The sequence below is a fragment of the Thunnus maccoyii genome, chromosome 22, assembly GCF_910596095.1.
Source record: "Thunnus maccoyii chromosome 22, fThuMac1.1, whole genome shotgun sequence".
Classification (NCBI taxonomy): domain Eukaryota; kingdom Metazoa; phylum Chordata; class Actinopteri; order Scombriformes; family Scombridae; genus Thunnus; species Thunnus maccoyii.
Window position 1 is genome coordinate 24,232,346 of NC_056554.1, and position 14,397 is coordinate 24,246,742.

General features: G+C 37.5%; 1 protein-coding gene across 1 annotated transcript; it reads left to right on the top strand.

Moving 5' to 3' along the window:
- The first annotated feature begins 327 nt into the window (after positions 1-327).
- rnf175 (ring finger protein 175) lies at positions 328-9,299 on the top strand. The gene is made up of 9 exons (XM_042401852.1): positions 328-493; positions 826-863; positions 1,029-1,170; positions 3,452-3,606; positions 4,724-4,831; positions 6,426-6,546; positions 6,947-7,080; positions 7,823-7,924; positions 8,080-9,299. The coding sequence occupies exons 1-9, from the start codon at positions 473-475 to the stop codon at positions 8,198-8,200; spliced, it is 942 nt and encodes a 313-aa protein (XP_042257786.1). The 5' UTR covers positions 328-472; the 3' UTR covers positions 8,201-9,299.
- The last annotated feature ends 5,098 nt before the right edge of the window (positions 9,300-14,397 follow it).

A 14,397-nucleotide genomic window follows, 5' to 3' on the forward strand; every position in this document is an offset into this window, starting at 1 on the left:
GATTATTGATAGCAATTAATGAGCCCATTATCTGCTTAATGTGATACATAGTGATGTAATGTGATTGGATGAGTCACCCAGCAGTATAAATTAGTGAAGACCCCAATCTTATGATTAAATACACAGCTTTCATTTAGTTTTGTGTGGACATTATAGAGTATTAAAAGGTGTTTAAACAATTGGATAGATACACCTTATTAAATATGTGGCATGTGTACAATGACATGAAATGTTACCAGAACATTGAAATGATTTGTTCTTGCAGTTTTGTTTGCATGTATAGATATTAGAGGTGTATTTATAAGGGGGTCGTAGGTTTTCGCACGGTGAGAATTTTGACCCTCTTGGCTTCCCATACCTGCTACGTCTCAAAGCAGCTGTCAGCGGGGAAGCTGCTGTCAAAGCAGTGCTAACCTACGGTAGCTGTAGCTAGCCGGCTAGCTGGCACCGGGAGACAGTAAAAAGGAAGAAGATGGCAGGTGTGCACCCCCAGGTAAATAATAAAACTACTGTTAATTATCGAGCCGGTCACGCAGTGTAAACTAACGGCTGGTACGTTTAAAGTAGATAAAGCGGTGGCTAACGGTCGCTAGCATACCTGCGGTTTGCTAACTAGCAGCCCAGTTCCTTTTATCTATGAACAAGCTGTCACTACTCAGGCTGCTGCTGTTCCGACGTGGCAACACAGAGGTGTCTTCCTCTTTTGTTTTTAACGTAAAGTCCGTCTTTACTTATTACTGGGACGCCATTACGCGTAGTAAGTTGTCTAACCTACATAAAACAGTCCAGTGAGACCCAGCTGCTATTTCTGTCTCCTCAATACAGGACGACCTGCTGAAAATGACACACAGAGAAAACTGGAAGTGAGTAGCCCCTCTTTCTTTTACCCTAAACTTTAAAATATATCGGCATTCATCATTAAAGACCTTCCTCTGCTCCTCTACCCTGACTCCTCTTGTGTTTTCTGCATCTGCTCTCCTCTTCCTCCCTCTTCCCACCTCCACCTCCACCTGTTTTGCTCTCGGCAGGGTGCAGCATGAGCGTCTGCACGTGAAGCACCGGGGTCACGAAGCCATGCACGCGGAGATGGTGCTGATCCTCATCGCCACGCTGGTGGTGGCTCAGATAGTCCTGGTTCAGTGGAAGCAGCGGCACCACCGCTCCTACAATGTGAGTGGTGACGTGTAACAAAACAGAGAAAGACAACTGGACGGCCGAGACACATCTGGAGATATTTGCGGGGATTTATGTACATTTCCATGCAGGTTACACCCCTAAGTAGGAACCCCTTGAACTACATTTTGTTTTAACTTGCAGTTTCCAGAGGTTTTCTGTCATTGTGCTTAACCCACAACAATGGCTGAAAACCTTTGATAAATGTGCCCCTGGGATGGATGGATATATAGATGCTTTATTAAACCCAAAGGCTAATGAAAGTGTTACATCAGCCATTTGATATAAATCAAAATACAGAAACAGTGAGGTGGATAAAAGAATACAGTAACTAAACTAACTAAACCTAATAACAATACATTAAAATAGAATAGAGACTAGTGATATAACCATAACTATAATATAGTATCTGCTGAGTATAAATACTCTTCACTGATGATAAAATGCTGTATTATAGTACACTGTACATTAGTACAACTGGGGTCGATATTGCTATAGTAATGATAAAAGAAAGTATTAGTGGGGTTTTCTTCCCTGATGTCAACCAATATGCACAATTTCTTCGGCATCATTTATTAGATATTAATTTTAGGTGCAGGTGAGTATTTTCTTGTCCTCTGACTTCACTTTCTGGCTTCACTACATATCAAATCCTGAATAATTTTATTGGTCTTATGACTGTGCATTTACAGTATTTATTATACATGGGATATTAACTACTGTAAGTATAAATGCCTCTGAAAATACATAAAGATATGGTTTATCATTGGTGTCAATATTATATATGTTATTGTTGAAATAAGGAAAAAACTCACCTTCATGCTTCACTTCAAGCCACAACATTTAATCAGGACAATGTTTCAATCCTACTGGATCAATCAATGATCAATAACAAAATCTAAAGTTCCCTCTTTGCTGCACCCTGGTGGACAAATAACTCCATTGATACAGGATCTTTGAGGCTGATTCAGACCTCAATATATGAAAGTTATATGATTCGTCAATATTAGTTTTTTGACATAAACGTGTAACAAACAAACTGTTTGGTCATTGTGACGGAGACATGTAGTGAGTGGGCCATTTTGCAGTTGAAAAAAGTAAAAAACAGCATAAACTAAAATCTACACAGGCTTTCTACGGGTCTCGGTCGTCGAGCCATGATGGCGTCTACTTCAGCCTCACAGCAGTGGACAGCTGTGCTAAATCTGCTGCTGTGGTCCTGCTTCTTCCTCCTCAGTGACCAGAGAGAGAGAGAGCTATGTTTTAAAAGTCCCTCTGTCTTCAGTACGGCTGCAACTGCGATCATTTTCACTATCGAGTAATCTGTGGATTATTTTTTTGATTCGTCAGTTAGCTGTTTCGGTCCATGAATGTCAGAAAATGCTGAAAAATGTCGATTATTGTTTCCCAGAACCCAACGTGACGTCTTCAGATGTCTTGTATTGTCCACAACAGTCCATAATCCAAAGATGTTCAGTCTGCTGTCAAAGAAGACTAAAGAAACCAGAAAATATTCACATTGTTGAAGCTGGAATAAGAGAATTTGGACATTTTTTCTTAAAAAATGACTTAAAAAATGATTAATCGATTATTAAAATAGTTGGTGATTAATTTAATAGTCGGCAACTAATCGTTGCAGCTTTAGTATAAATCCCTCTGAAAGTACATAAAGATATAATTTATTTTAGGTGTTAATATTGTTATTCTAAAAAATAACCAACAATAATCACAATCTAAATTTGCTTCTGTGCTGCACTCTTGTGAACTGGACTAACATCCTGGTCTGATGCAGGATTTTTGAGGCTACTACAGATCTCAATATTAAATAGATGCAAACGAATAACGTACACATAAAGAACAGTGTTTAAAACAACGTATCTTTGGTTTTTCTTATCAGTCGGTATATAAACTGACACCAGCTGGTGTATGGTGGTTAATACACATGTTTAGTCTCTGCTTCTAGCTTTTCTCTGTTTTATATCATCATAAATTGAATATCTTTGGGTTTTGGACTGTGTCAGCGTCAACTTAGGCTCTGACAACTTGTTTTTTTAAAATAATTTTCTTATAAGGATAAATGAACGAATCAAAAAATAACCAGTAGATGAATTAATAAAGAGCATAATCATTAGTTCCTGCCCTCAAGAGTGTGAAACTAAAGTATGTAAAGATTCTGATATTGAAAAGGAAATGAAAACATTAATCTTTATCTCCATGTATTAATTCATTGACAAGAACAAACATGAGTGTGTTAATGTTTTAACTGTCTCCTCCTCAGCTGGTGACTCTGGTCCAGATGTGGGTGGTTCCTCTTTACTTCACCATCAAACTGTACTGGTGGAGATTTCTGTCCATGTGGGGCATGTTCTCCGTCATCACCAGCTACGTCATCTTCAGAGCAACCCGCAAGCCGCTGTCCTGCAGGACGCCGAGGTGAGACGGGACATTTAATTTGACTGAGTCTGTGTTATGATTGTTGGCGTATTATTATCTGAGTAAGAAAAGAAGCCACAGTTCTGAGTGTTGAAAGCGAAAAACACTTTTATATTCAGCAGCTGCTGTAAAGAGTCATCTTTCTTTCATTATGAGGTATTTAAATGTATTTATTAGTAAAGTAGAGCAAATAGAAGTAGTGTACTGTATATCTATTAATGCACAAGTTCACTGTTTTATACTTATTTAATATTCTTTTTATCTACATTTCTGGGACACGCTGAAGGACATAATGACACAAAGAATTTACATAAAAGTAGATAAAACAACATTTTAAAAAACAAAAATCTGAGAACAATGTAAAAAAAAAAAAAGTATAAAAATATACTCAAGGACATCTGGAAAATAAAACATGATTAAGATAAGGTTGGTCTACTCGCAATCTTTTGTCGCGTGTTGCAAAAAGTCTTTGAGTTGAAAAGTTTTTAGAGGCTGTAGATGTAAAATTATCCAGTTTGTTCCAAGAAAGATACAAAGAAATGAAAAAAGTTAGAAAAAATAGACAATTTGTTTACTAGAAATATGTTTTATTATTATTATGTTGATCTTTCCACCAGACCCTCCAAGGTTGAGAACTGCCGGGTTAAGTCTTGTAATTTTGATTTATCATCACGTTCCAGAGACGGAAGCCAATCCAAATTGGCAGTTTTTATATTTTGAACCTCTAAGAAACACACCTGGTTTTACTTGTCGGACATCCTGCATCACCTGAGTCTGGAACATGATGATCACAACTGTGGACAACAGAAAGGCTGCACTCTTCTCTTACAGCTACTGCAGGAAATATGTTTGTTCTTCCACACTGGAAACTATTAATACTTCTCATCAGAGCTGAAAGGATTGTTTGATTAATAGCAGAGGTGGAGGAAGCACTCAGACGCTCCACTTAAGTAAAACTAACAGCACATCAATGTAAAAATACTCCATTATAAGTAGAAGTCCTGCATGAAAAATCCTTGATCTTGTTCTTAATTACCTCACAAATCACTTTGATACCATTGATATGTTTGTATTACACATGTTGACAATATTACGACTGTATCTCTGTGTTGGTCAGGATGGTGTACAAGTGGTTCCTGTTGATCTACAAGCTGAGCTATGCAGTGGGTGTTCTGGGCTACCTGGCCATCATGTTCACCATGTTCGGCTTCAACGTCTTCTTCAGGTGACTCGTCACACCTCCATGGTGTTGGGGTGGGGGTGTTTAATGAGTTTTAAACATCGTGTTTATCAGAGAGCACAGAAAAGTTAACATAAAGCCGGTGAAGTGCTGGAGGTGGATGGATGGCTGAAATACCGATGAATTGATTGGTTGTAGTTATGGATGACAGTAGTTGTAGTATAATTTTAGTATAATTTACATTTTTATTGCAAGTTTGAATGATGTCACTCCTCTACCCTGAGACTGAAGACATGGATGAAGTTTATTGGTGTATTAATACAAACGTTTTTCAATATCATTGAACATATTATACTACTACATCTACATTTAGCCATCTAAATAAAATCACACAGACGACAATACTACACGCAGATGCAACCGTAATGACATAATGAATATTAGAAGGTGTAAATGTCAAGAATACAAAGAAGAATATGAAAATTTCTGCAGACTTCTTTGGGTTACATTTTGATATTATAATAAACCTTGTCAAGTGGGGAATTGTTGTATTGTAACCCATCAGAAATTTTATTTTTCACTTCTACAAACAGCAAACAAACAGACAGACATGAGAGGTCAGATGTTTGTCGTCCAGTAAAAAAAAAAAAAAAAAACATCAAGTGGAAAAATAACATTCCTATCAATTTAAACTTACAAGGAAATTAAGAGACACACAAAATAAACAGAGCAATGCACCAATCAGCTGGAAATAAACAGATAATAGAAAAGAAAGAAAGAAAAAGTGAAATATTGGAGGATAAGGCAACACAGAATTGTAAATGTTGTGATAATTTCTTTTAGATTTCCAGTGATTTAGAATGAGTTTCCTGGCTGTTAATCATACTAAATCTATTTGTGTTTGATCATGTTAATTCCAGCTGTTCTGTCTCGTAAAAGCTAATAAAATCCAGGATTTGAAATTGTATGTTTGGATAAAATATTAACAGATATCCAACATGATTTTTACAACTACTTATTACTGCTATTTTCTTACAGAGACAAACTTATCCCCAGCACCCTGCATCTGTGACTAAATATCATACTTTGTGAATAGTGTAATAGTGACCAGTAGAGGGCGGTGGTGTATCTGTTAATGGTTTCTGTTGTACTGTTGGCTTCTGATACTGAAAGTTATCCGTTGCTCAGCAGTTTCACCGCTGCTCCTCGTAGCTCCGTGTCAGGGGGGTCAAATCCAAACAGACGGCGACTCAGAAACACTCAGAAAAGTGACAAACAGTCTGCAGAACAAATCAGAGAAACACTGTGCTGGTTGAGTGCAAATTCATTCCTCAAACCTGCAGTTAAACAGGCATTAAATTTAAATATGTAGTTATTACATTTTGATCTCAGTACCTTAAAGGGGCCCAAAATAAAAATAAAAATAGAGCTGGTCTCCTTTAACAGATCCGAGTTTGAACGTTAGATCTTTCTTCATATTTAAAGCCAATTAAAGAGGCTATAAACATAATGGCCCCAAAGAGCCAATTAGGATACTCAAGGGGAGTCACTACCATCGAGTTAAATGTCTCTCAGTTTAGTTATGTACAATTTAAATGAGCTTTATTGACAGCTGGTCTTTTTTTCTTCCTCTGTGCAGGATCAAGGCTGAGGACTCTATGGACGTTGGCGTCATCATGCTGTTTTACGGACTTTACTACGGCGTCATGGGCAGAGACTTTGCTGAAATCTGCTCTGACTACATGGCTTCTACAATCGGGGTGAAACACTTTTTTTAAAAAATGATTCCTAATAAAGAACAACTTGACCTTTTGACCTTGACTCTAATCTTACTAAATACACTCATAAATCATTATAGACTAAGCTGTCAATCTGATGTCTTTGTTTTGTCATTAGAACATCAGTAAATTTTGAAAAATAGTTGTTAAAATTTCTTACAGCCTAAGTTGACGTCTTAAAATGTCTTTTTTATGTCCGACCAACAGTCCAAAACACAAAGACATTCAGTTTACTATCAAGTATAACAAAGAAAATAATCAAATTCTCTTTACAAGCTGGAACATGTAGATGTTTGGTATTTTTGTATTAAAGAAAGAGTTGTTTTCTCCTTCCATCAACTAGTTGAGTTATAGTTGCAGCTCTACTTGTGTGTGTTTTCAGTACTACAACAAGGGAGGCATGCCCAGCAGGAGTCTGACCAACGACATCTGTGCGGTGTGCGGTCAGAGGATCCTGGTGGACGTGGAGGATGAAGGATTTATAGAAGACACCTACCAGCTCTCCTGTGGACACATGTATCCTCTGAGTCAGTCAATGCTTGAAAAGAACTAGTTTGTACCACTGTGTTGTTCAACCACACTGGAAGACAAAAGTCTTCATAGCTTTTTTGAATGGACACCCCCAACGGTAGGGTGGAAATCTGGCCGTAACAACGAGGGAGGAGACATTTTCAGACTGTTACTCTTTGAAGACATTCAGTGTTGCACACAAAAAGTGACAGAAATAGTTGTGTAAAGCATGAAACAAAAAGAGCTGGAGAGAGACGTTGAAACCTGCTCTCACCTCCAAACATGATGTTGGTTTGATTGTTGGTTTCAGAAAGTTATAGAAATTATCAGACACAGCTCCCTCAACTCCAAAGTTTGTTGCTGTTTTGTTCAAACTGAACATCTTTGAAAACCCAACGATTTATACAGTATGAGACAAATTAAAGCAGTAAATTGTCACATTTGAGAAGCTGGAACTAATGAATGTTTAGCATTTTTGCCTGGAAAACTTATGATTAAATAGTTATGAAAACAGTTTAATTTGATTTGATTAACTTTCTGTTGATCGACTTATTGTTTCGGAAGCTAAACAGGAGCAAATGGACAGATAGAAAAGTAGTTTATGCTATTTCAGCATTGTGTCAACATGTGAATACAACATAGTCCAGTATAGAAATGTCAACAGTGGGAGACGATTATCTGTTTGTTATAAAATAGACAGTCAGAGTATCTGCAGCTTTTTGTTCCTTAACTTGCCTCGACCCTTCAGATTCCACGAGTTCTGCATCCGCGGCTGGTGCATTGTGGGTAAGAAGCAGACGTGTCCGTACTGCAATGAGAAGGTCGACTTGAAGAGGATGATGAACAACCCGTATCCTTTTATTGTCCCTGTGTGGGATGCTGAGTGATGGAGAACTGTGATGTAGTCGATGTTAGATGATGTATATAAATGTATGAAGGTATTTCTATACATTGAATGCAACACAACATCATCCTGAATGCTCTCCTTAATTAATATCTTACCAGCTGGGAGAAGACACATGTCCTGTACGGACAGCTGCTTGACTGGCTCAGATACCTGGTTGCCTGGCAACCAATTATCATCGGTATCGTCCATGGGATTAATTTCTCCCTGGGCCTCGAATAGAGCCCTGAGGAACACCACTGTCAGTACTGTATGTACCCGGAGTCGTGTAAAGCGCAAGAAACTTTTCGTGGCAAAATGTCAAGCTCAGCCGACGCTACAAGGAACTGACTCAGGCTGCTTTTGAAGTCTTCGTTTCTTCAGTACTTGTTCTTTGACTGAACGCTTGCACGGTTTTCCTGCAGACGGATCCCAGGTGGTCTGGACCTCTGTTTGCGGGGGACACTGTGATCCCAAAATCTGCTGCCAACTTGAACAGAAGTGTTTGAGCACAGATCCAGTATTTCATTTCAAAAAGTTTTGACACCAGAAATGTATGTGAAGTTTGAAACTTTCAGTCTGTTCAAATGTTGCTGTCTTGCATGTTGTTTTTATTGTGATAAATCATTGCTTTACTTTGTACTGTATCACACAGAAACGCCTTTTTAAACAGTTTTATGGTTAATTTGCACACTCCTCACTGCTGCTGGCTCTGTTGACGCCACTAACGTGTTTCTGTTCAAACTAGATTCAAATAAGCATTGATCTTCATTAGAGGGCTGCAGCTCTTTGCACATTGATTACGAACAAGACATTTATGTCCAAATAGGCCAAATAGTGGTACAGCTAACCTGTTTACATTTCATGTAACTTATTTTATTACAAAAGTTTGATTTGATTGTTTGTTCTGTTACGTAATAATTTGTATGAAGCTAAAGTTGATGATTTGTGGTCAACTTATCGTAGCAGTTGGAGTCAATATGTCACTTTTATGTTTCTGAATGAGTTGCTGTCAGTGCAGCTGATCCTACATGATTTAAACTGGTGAAGAAGAGAGGAAAACATCCTTTCAAGGATCAGTTTAAGTATCATGTTACAGAAAGGGGGGTAAAGTTCAGAGAGAACGAGGTGGTAATGATTTGTTGCTATTCTCCCAACTTGGCGGCTTGTGTCCTCCCTCTGGTAACCAGCCTCCAAACATTCAATAACAGGAGTTTGAATGAGTTTGTTGAAGTTCATGACAAGTTTTCCATCCGTTTCTTTTGCCAACTCAAATATGTTGCTTCCTTATCAGAAGTGCTGCTGATATTAACTTTGTATTGAATAAATATTTGTAAAACCACATCAGTGTCAGATAACGAGTTCATACCCAAATAGTACACACTTTTAGTTTCACATTAAAAGCTTGGTCAAACTACAGTATGATATTAATTAATAATTTGTTAGGCTATTAAAGGAGACACAAGACAAGGAGCTGAGACGTAAGTGAAGAAGAAAAGAAGAAAAGAAGTCTTTTGGCTTATGAGGAAAACTAATAAAGTTATAATAGTGTTTTTTATGAGTCATTCCTGGTCCACAGGTAGTTTTCCTGATCAGCTGTATAACAATAACAGTCCAACTGTTTACTGTCCCATCAGATCAGCTGATCAATAAACACATTCGAGTGGCTCCTCGCTCCTCATCTCCTCTGGGGTACATTTACAGGAGGGAGGATGTGTGGAAGCATAAATTCGCCAAATGAAAAGCACCCAGAGTTTTACCTCATCTTTTTGTGAGTGTGAAACCAAAAGAAAGGAGAGCGCTTGTGCCATTTTGTGAAAGTCTGCTTTCAGGAAGCTTGCTTAGGGGTAGCAAGTATCAGAGTCATGTTAAGTTACTGCAAACCTTACGTTTCCTGCTTTACTGCATATTAAAAGCTTTTAAATGACTAAATAACGTGAGATTTTTATTGTCTAAATTATAAGAATTTACAGGAAACAATGGTGAACTGGTGCACTGTGTGTAGAGCAGATGACCATATAAAGAAATCTGTCACCAGTCGACGTCGGCTCGGGCTGAAAGTAGAAAAAAACAGTTGGAAAGTGTTCAGAGCAGTCTGAAGCCGCTGCTTTTTGTTCATAGGGATTACTGCTACATACTGTACCTCATTATTTGACACTTTGGCCACGTTTAATATGAACATCCAACATGTCATCTGCATGTGTGTGTGCTGTATTTACAACAGCAAGGATTTATTTTGTTGAGAGTTGCTATGGGCCTCGAAAACAGTCATGGCTGATATATCAAAAAAAAAAAAAGTCTTAAAGCTTCATTGCATGGTGAGAAAGTTCTCAGCTGTTTGTAAAAGTGAAGTTAAATTCTAGCAGACATGAAACAAACATGATGGAAATATGACATTTCTGTTTTCCACATGGTTTTCCATCATTTGACCTTTGACTGCCGCTCTTCAGCTGCAGCTCACTTTGTATTTGGGTAAGTTTCCAGGTCTCTTTGTATGTATGTAGGTCCCTTTATACCCTTTATAAAATCATTTAAATAAAGCGAACTAATTCAGAAAATGGGTTCACACTGTCTCAGCATTGATTAATCCCCTGAAGAAGTGAGAGGTTCACATGTTGTGAGAAGACATGTTGCTCCTCACTAATGTAGCTTTACCTGACTTCATATAAGTGCTGGAGCAGTTCATTGTTGCTTGAATCAGTTTCACAGCCACTTACAACTTCCTCAACGTGCAGCAGAGATAACAAACCAACAGCTTGTCCAAGCAGCCAACACACCACACTACAAAATAACTGACAGAAGCTGCTGTACATCTTCTACACTTGCAAAGGCACTATGTTATTCTCATTGTTGCACCAGTTGGCAATACCAATAGAAATATATAGAAAGGTTTAAGATTATGTAAATAATAATAATATGTTTATGATTGTTTGGGTTGCAACTAACAGTTAATTCCATTAAAGATGAATCTATTATTTTTTTATTTGCTTAAATGATTAGTGAAAAAGATATTTAATTACAGTGATATGAAACAAAGAAACACAGCACAACCTTATATTCGAGAGTCTGAAATCAGAAAACAATAACAATTAATAGATTATCAGAATTGCTGCTGTTGGATTAGTAGCTGATTCATTTTCTGTCGATTTTTTTTTTTTTTGACACAATGCTATTTTTGCATTGAACGCCGGCCTCCTCACTGGTAGAACTACAGTGATGTCCAGGTTTGTGTTGTGGAGGTGTGGATTAGTTATGTTTTTAAATAGTTGCATAGCCTGTATCTGAAACTGAGTTCACTTGAGGTCAGGTCCACACTAAACCAGGACAATCTGAAAACACAGATTGTTTTCCTGCCTCTCTGTTTTTGCCTCTAATCCTTTCACTGGAGAAGCTAATGTCTGGCTTTGTATGAAAAGAAACATGGTGAAAGATGAAGGAAGATGGTAAACTAAGACAGTAGCATCAACAACTAGAAGTTCACTCTAAGCCAAATTCAATTTCATATCCACAGTCAGGGTGTGTAGTACATAACGTGTATGTTTAGGGAGGTTAGAGGTGCCTTTTGCATAAGATAAAATGTTCTTCCTTTAAGCTTCACAGGTGTTCAGTATAAACTGATGAAACTGATGATTTAAATACCAGGCCTGGGTGTAACAAGATGTTCACATACAACAGAAACCAGCTGAACAGGGTCATTAGCATCATTGTCACATCATGTTCCCATTGTTGTACTAGTTGGTGATGCCAACAGAAATAGACAGAAAGGTTTAAGATTATGTAAATTACCTGTAATGTTGGAAGAACCACTCAGATGAAACAACCAGTTAGTCAGGATTATAAACAGCTAAATGTACCTTTTGTACCCTTTTCTGTAACTTTTGCCACATCACATCTTCCTGGTAGATTACTTTGTAACATGAACATGATTATTATACTGTTTCATCTATAAATGCTTTTTTATTTGCTTCATTGATCGGTGAAAAATGCTGAAAAAAAAGTTCCCTGAACCCATGGTGACATTTTCAAATTGTTGTCATTGTTGTCATTGTTGTCCAATTAACAATCCAAAACCCAAAGATATTGAATTACAGCCATATAAAACAAAGAATTTTCAAGTTCAAGTTTATTTTATTTGTATAGCAATTTAAAAAGCAAACAGCTTTTGCACCAAAGTGCTCCATGAAGACAGACATATGTATATACATACAAGCATAAAAACATACATGTGCAAAACGGATGTTGTGAAAATAAAGCAAGATAGAAAGAAGTTTAGACACAATTTAAAACTCAAGAAATCAGATAGAAATAAAAAGCAGATTAAACACAATTAAAAGCCAGACAATAAAAGTGGGTCTTCAGGTGCATCTTAAAAGCACCAACAGACACCAACAGTGTAAAGGTCTCCGGTTGGCTATTCCAGAGTTGAGGAGCCACTACAGAAATAGCCCTGTCCCTGCCTTTTTTCCCATAAACAGGGCACAGCTAACAACATGCCACAGTGGGAGGATCTGAGGGGTCTGGTGATGTTGTAAGGGATGAGAAGTTCTGAGAATTATGTAATAATTTGTATGACGCTGAAAGTGGTCAGTGTGCAGGTGGAGTCAATGTGTCACTGTTATGTTTCTGAAAAGTTTTTTAGGTCACTGCAGCTGATCATCCATGATGTAAACTGTCGGTTGATCGAAGTTTAATGTTATCTAACATGGTGATGAAGATCAGAGATAAAGAGGTTTTAGGAGTTTACACTTGTCTTTTGGTGCCATTCTTTCAACATGGTGACAAGTAACAATGGTAAGCACACTCTAACTGTTCAGTAACATGAGATTAAATGGGTTTGTTGAAACCATTGAAGAGTAACTTTTATTTCGCCAAATCAAATGGACATTGGTTTTTTTTTTGTCAACACTGCTGCTGATATCAACTTTGTATTTATTAAATATTTATAAAACCTCATCAGTGTGTCAGAAGATGTTCATGTGCAAACTCTTAAGGTCACACTTGTGGTTTGGATTCCTTGGTCTGAAGTCGCATTGAGGCCGACATCAAAGTGTTGCTCCCTCATTCATTTCAATTTCAGAAGTGATGACAACAAGTTGAACCTGACTCAACTTTTGCCATGACGCAGTTTTATTTGTTACTTATTTATTTAATGAGGTGGTCCTATTGAGATTAAAGGTCTCTTTTCCCAGAGAGATCTGAGAACAAGACACATTTATAAGACAAGAACACAATCAGTGAACAGAAACAACACAAGTACACAATAAACAAAGAATTCATAAAAAATAGTTACAAGAATCCTAAAAACACATCAGATAATAAAGCTTTAAAATCTCCAAGGAGAATTTAAGACTCAAGTTTGAGTGCAGTTTACAGTTTCCATTTTACAATTCCATTTAAAAGGTGCATCGTGCCTGAAACCAGTTCTGCCAACACTGGTGTGAACATGAGGGATATCTGAGGTTAAGTGTTACTGTAGTTACTAGATTTAAATGAGAGAAGAGATGTGAGGTAGTTTGGAGGCTTCAACAGTTGAGATTTATAGATCAATAACATGAAATATTTTTTTCTTCTTGACTGTAAGAAAGTAAATGTTTAAGCTTTAAGTATTACTGTATGTTATAAACAGCTGTGCAGTGCAAATAGGCTACAACTCTGTATTTCATCATCTCACCCGGAGCAACACCTGGAGTTGTGTAGCCTGTATATGGAACTGAGTTCACTTGAGGTCAAGTCCACACTAAACCAGGACAATCTGAAAACACAGATTGTTTTCCTGCCTCTCTGTATTTGCCTCTAATCCTTTCACAGGAAAAACTAATGTCTGGCTTTGTATGAAAAGAAACATGGTGAAAGATGAAGGAAGATGGTAAACTCAGACACTAGCATCAACAACTAGAAGTTCACTCAAAGCCAAATTCAATTTCATATCCACAGTCAGGGTGTGTAGTACATAAGGTGTATGTTTAGGGAGGTCAGAGGTGCCTTTTGCATACGATAAAATGTTCTTCCTTTAAGCTTCACAGCTGTTCAGTACAAAACTGATGAAACTGATGATTTAAATACCAGGCCTGGGTGTAACACGACGTTCACACACAAGAGAAACCAGCTGAACAGGGTCATTAGCATCATTGTCACATCATGTTCCCATTGTTGTACTAGTTGGTGATGCCAACAGAAATAGACAGAAAGGTTTAAGATTATGTAAATTACCTGTAATGTTGGAAGAACCACTAAGATGAAACAACCAGTTAGTCAGGATTATAAACAGCTAAATGTACCTTTTGTACCCTTTTCTGTAACTTTTGCCACATCACATCTTCCTGGTAGATTACTTTGTAACATGAACATGATTATTATACTGTTTCATCTATAAATGTTGAATCAGTTTCACAGCCACTTACAACTTCCTCAACATGCAGCAGAGATAACAAACCAACAGC

What these genes read in the sequence shown, in the direction of transcription:
- rnf175 (XM_042401852.1), top strand. Translation starts at nt 473, where the DNA reads ATGGCAGGTGTGCACCCCCAG. An exon ending in CAGCTCTCCTGTGGACACAT is followed by an intron (nt 7,081 to 7,822) that starts GTATCCTCTGAG and finishes TCGACCCTTCAG; the next exon opens with ATTCCACGAGTTCTGCATCC. An exon ending in AAGAGGATGATGAACAACCC is followed by an intron (nt 7,925 to 8,079) that starts GTATCCTTTTAT and finishes ATATCTTACCAG; the next exon opens with CTGGGAGAAGACACATGTCC.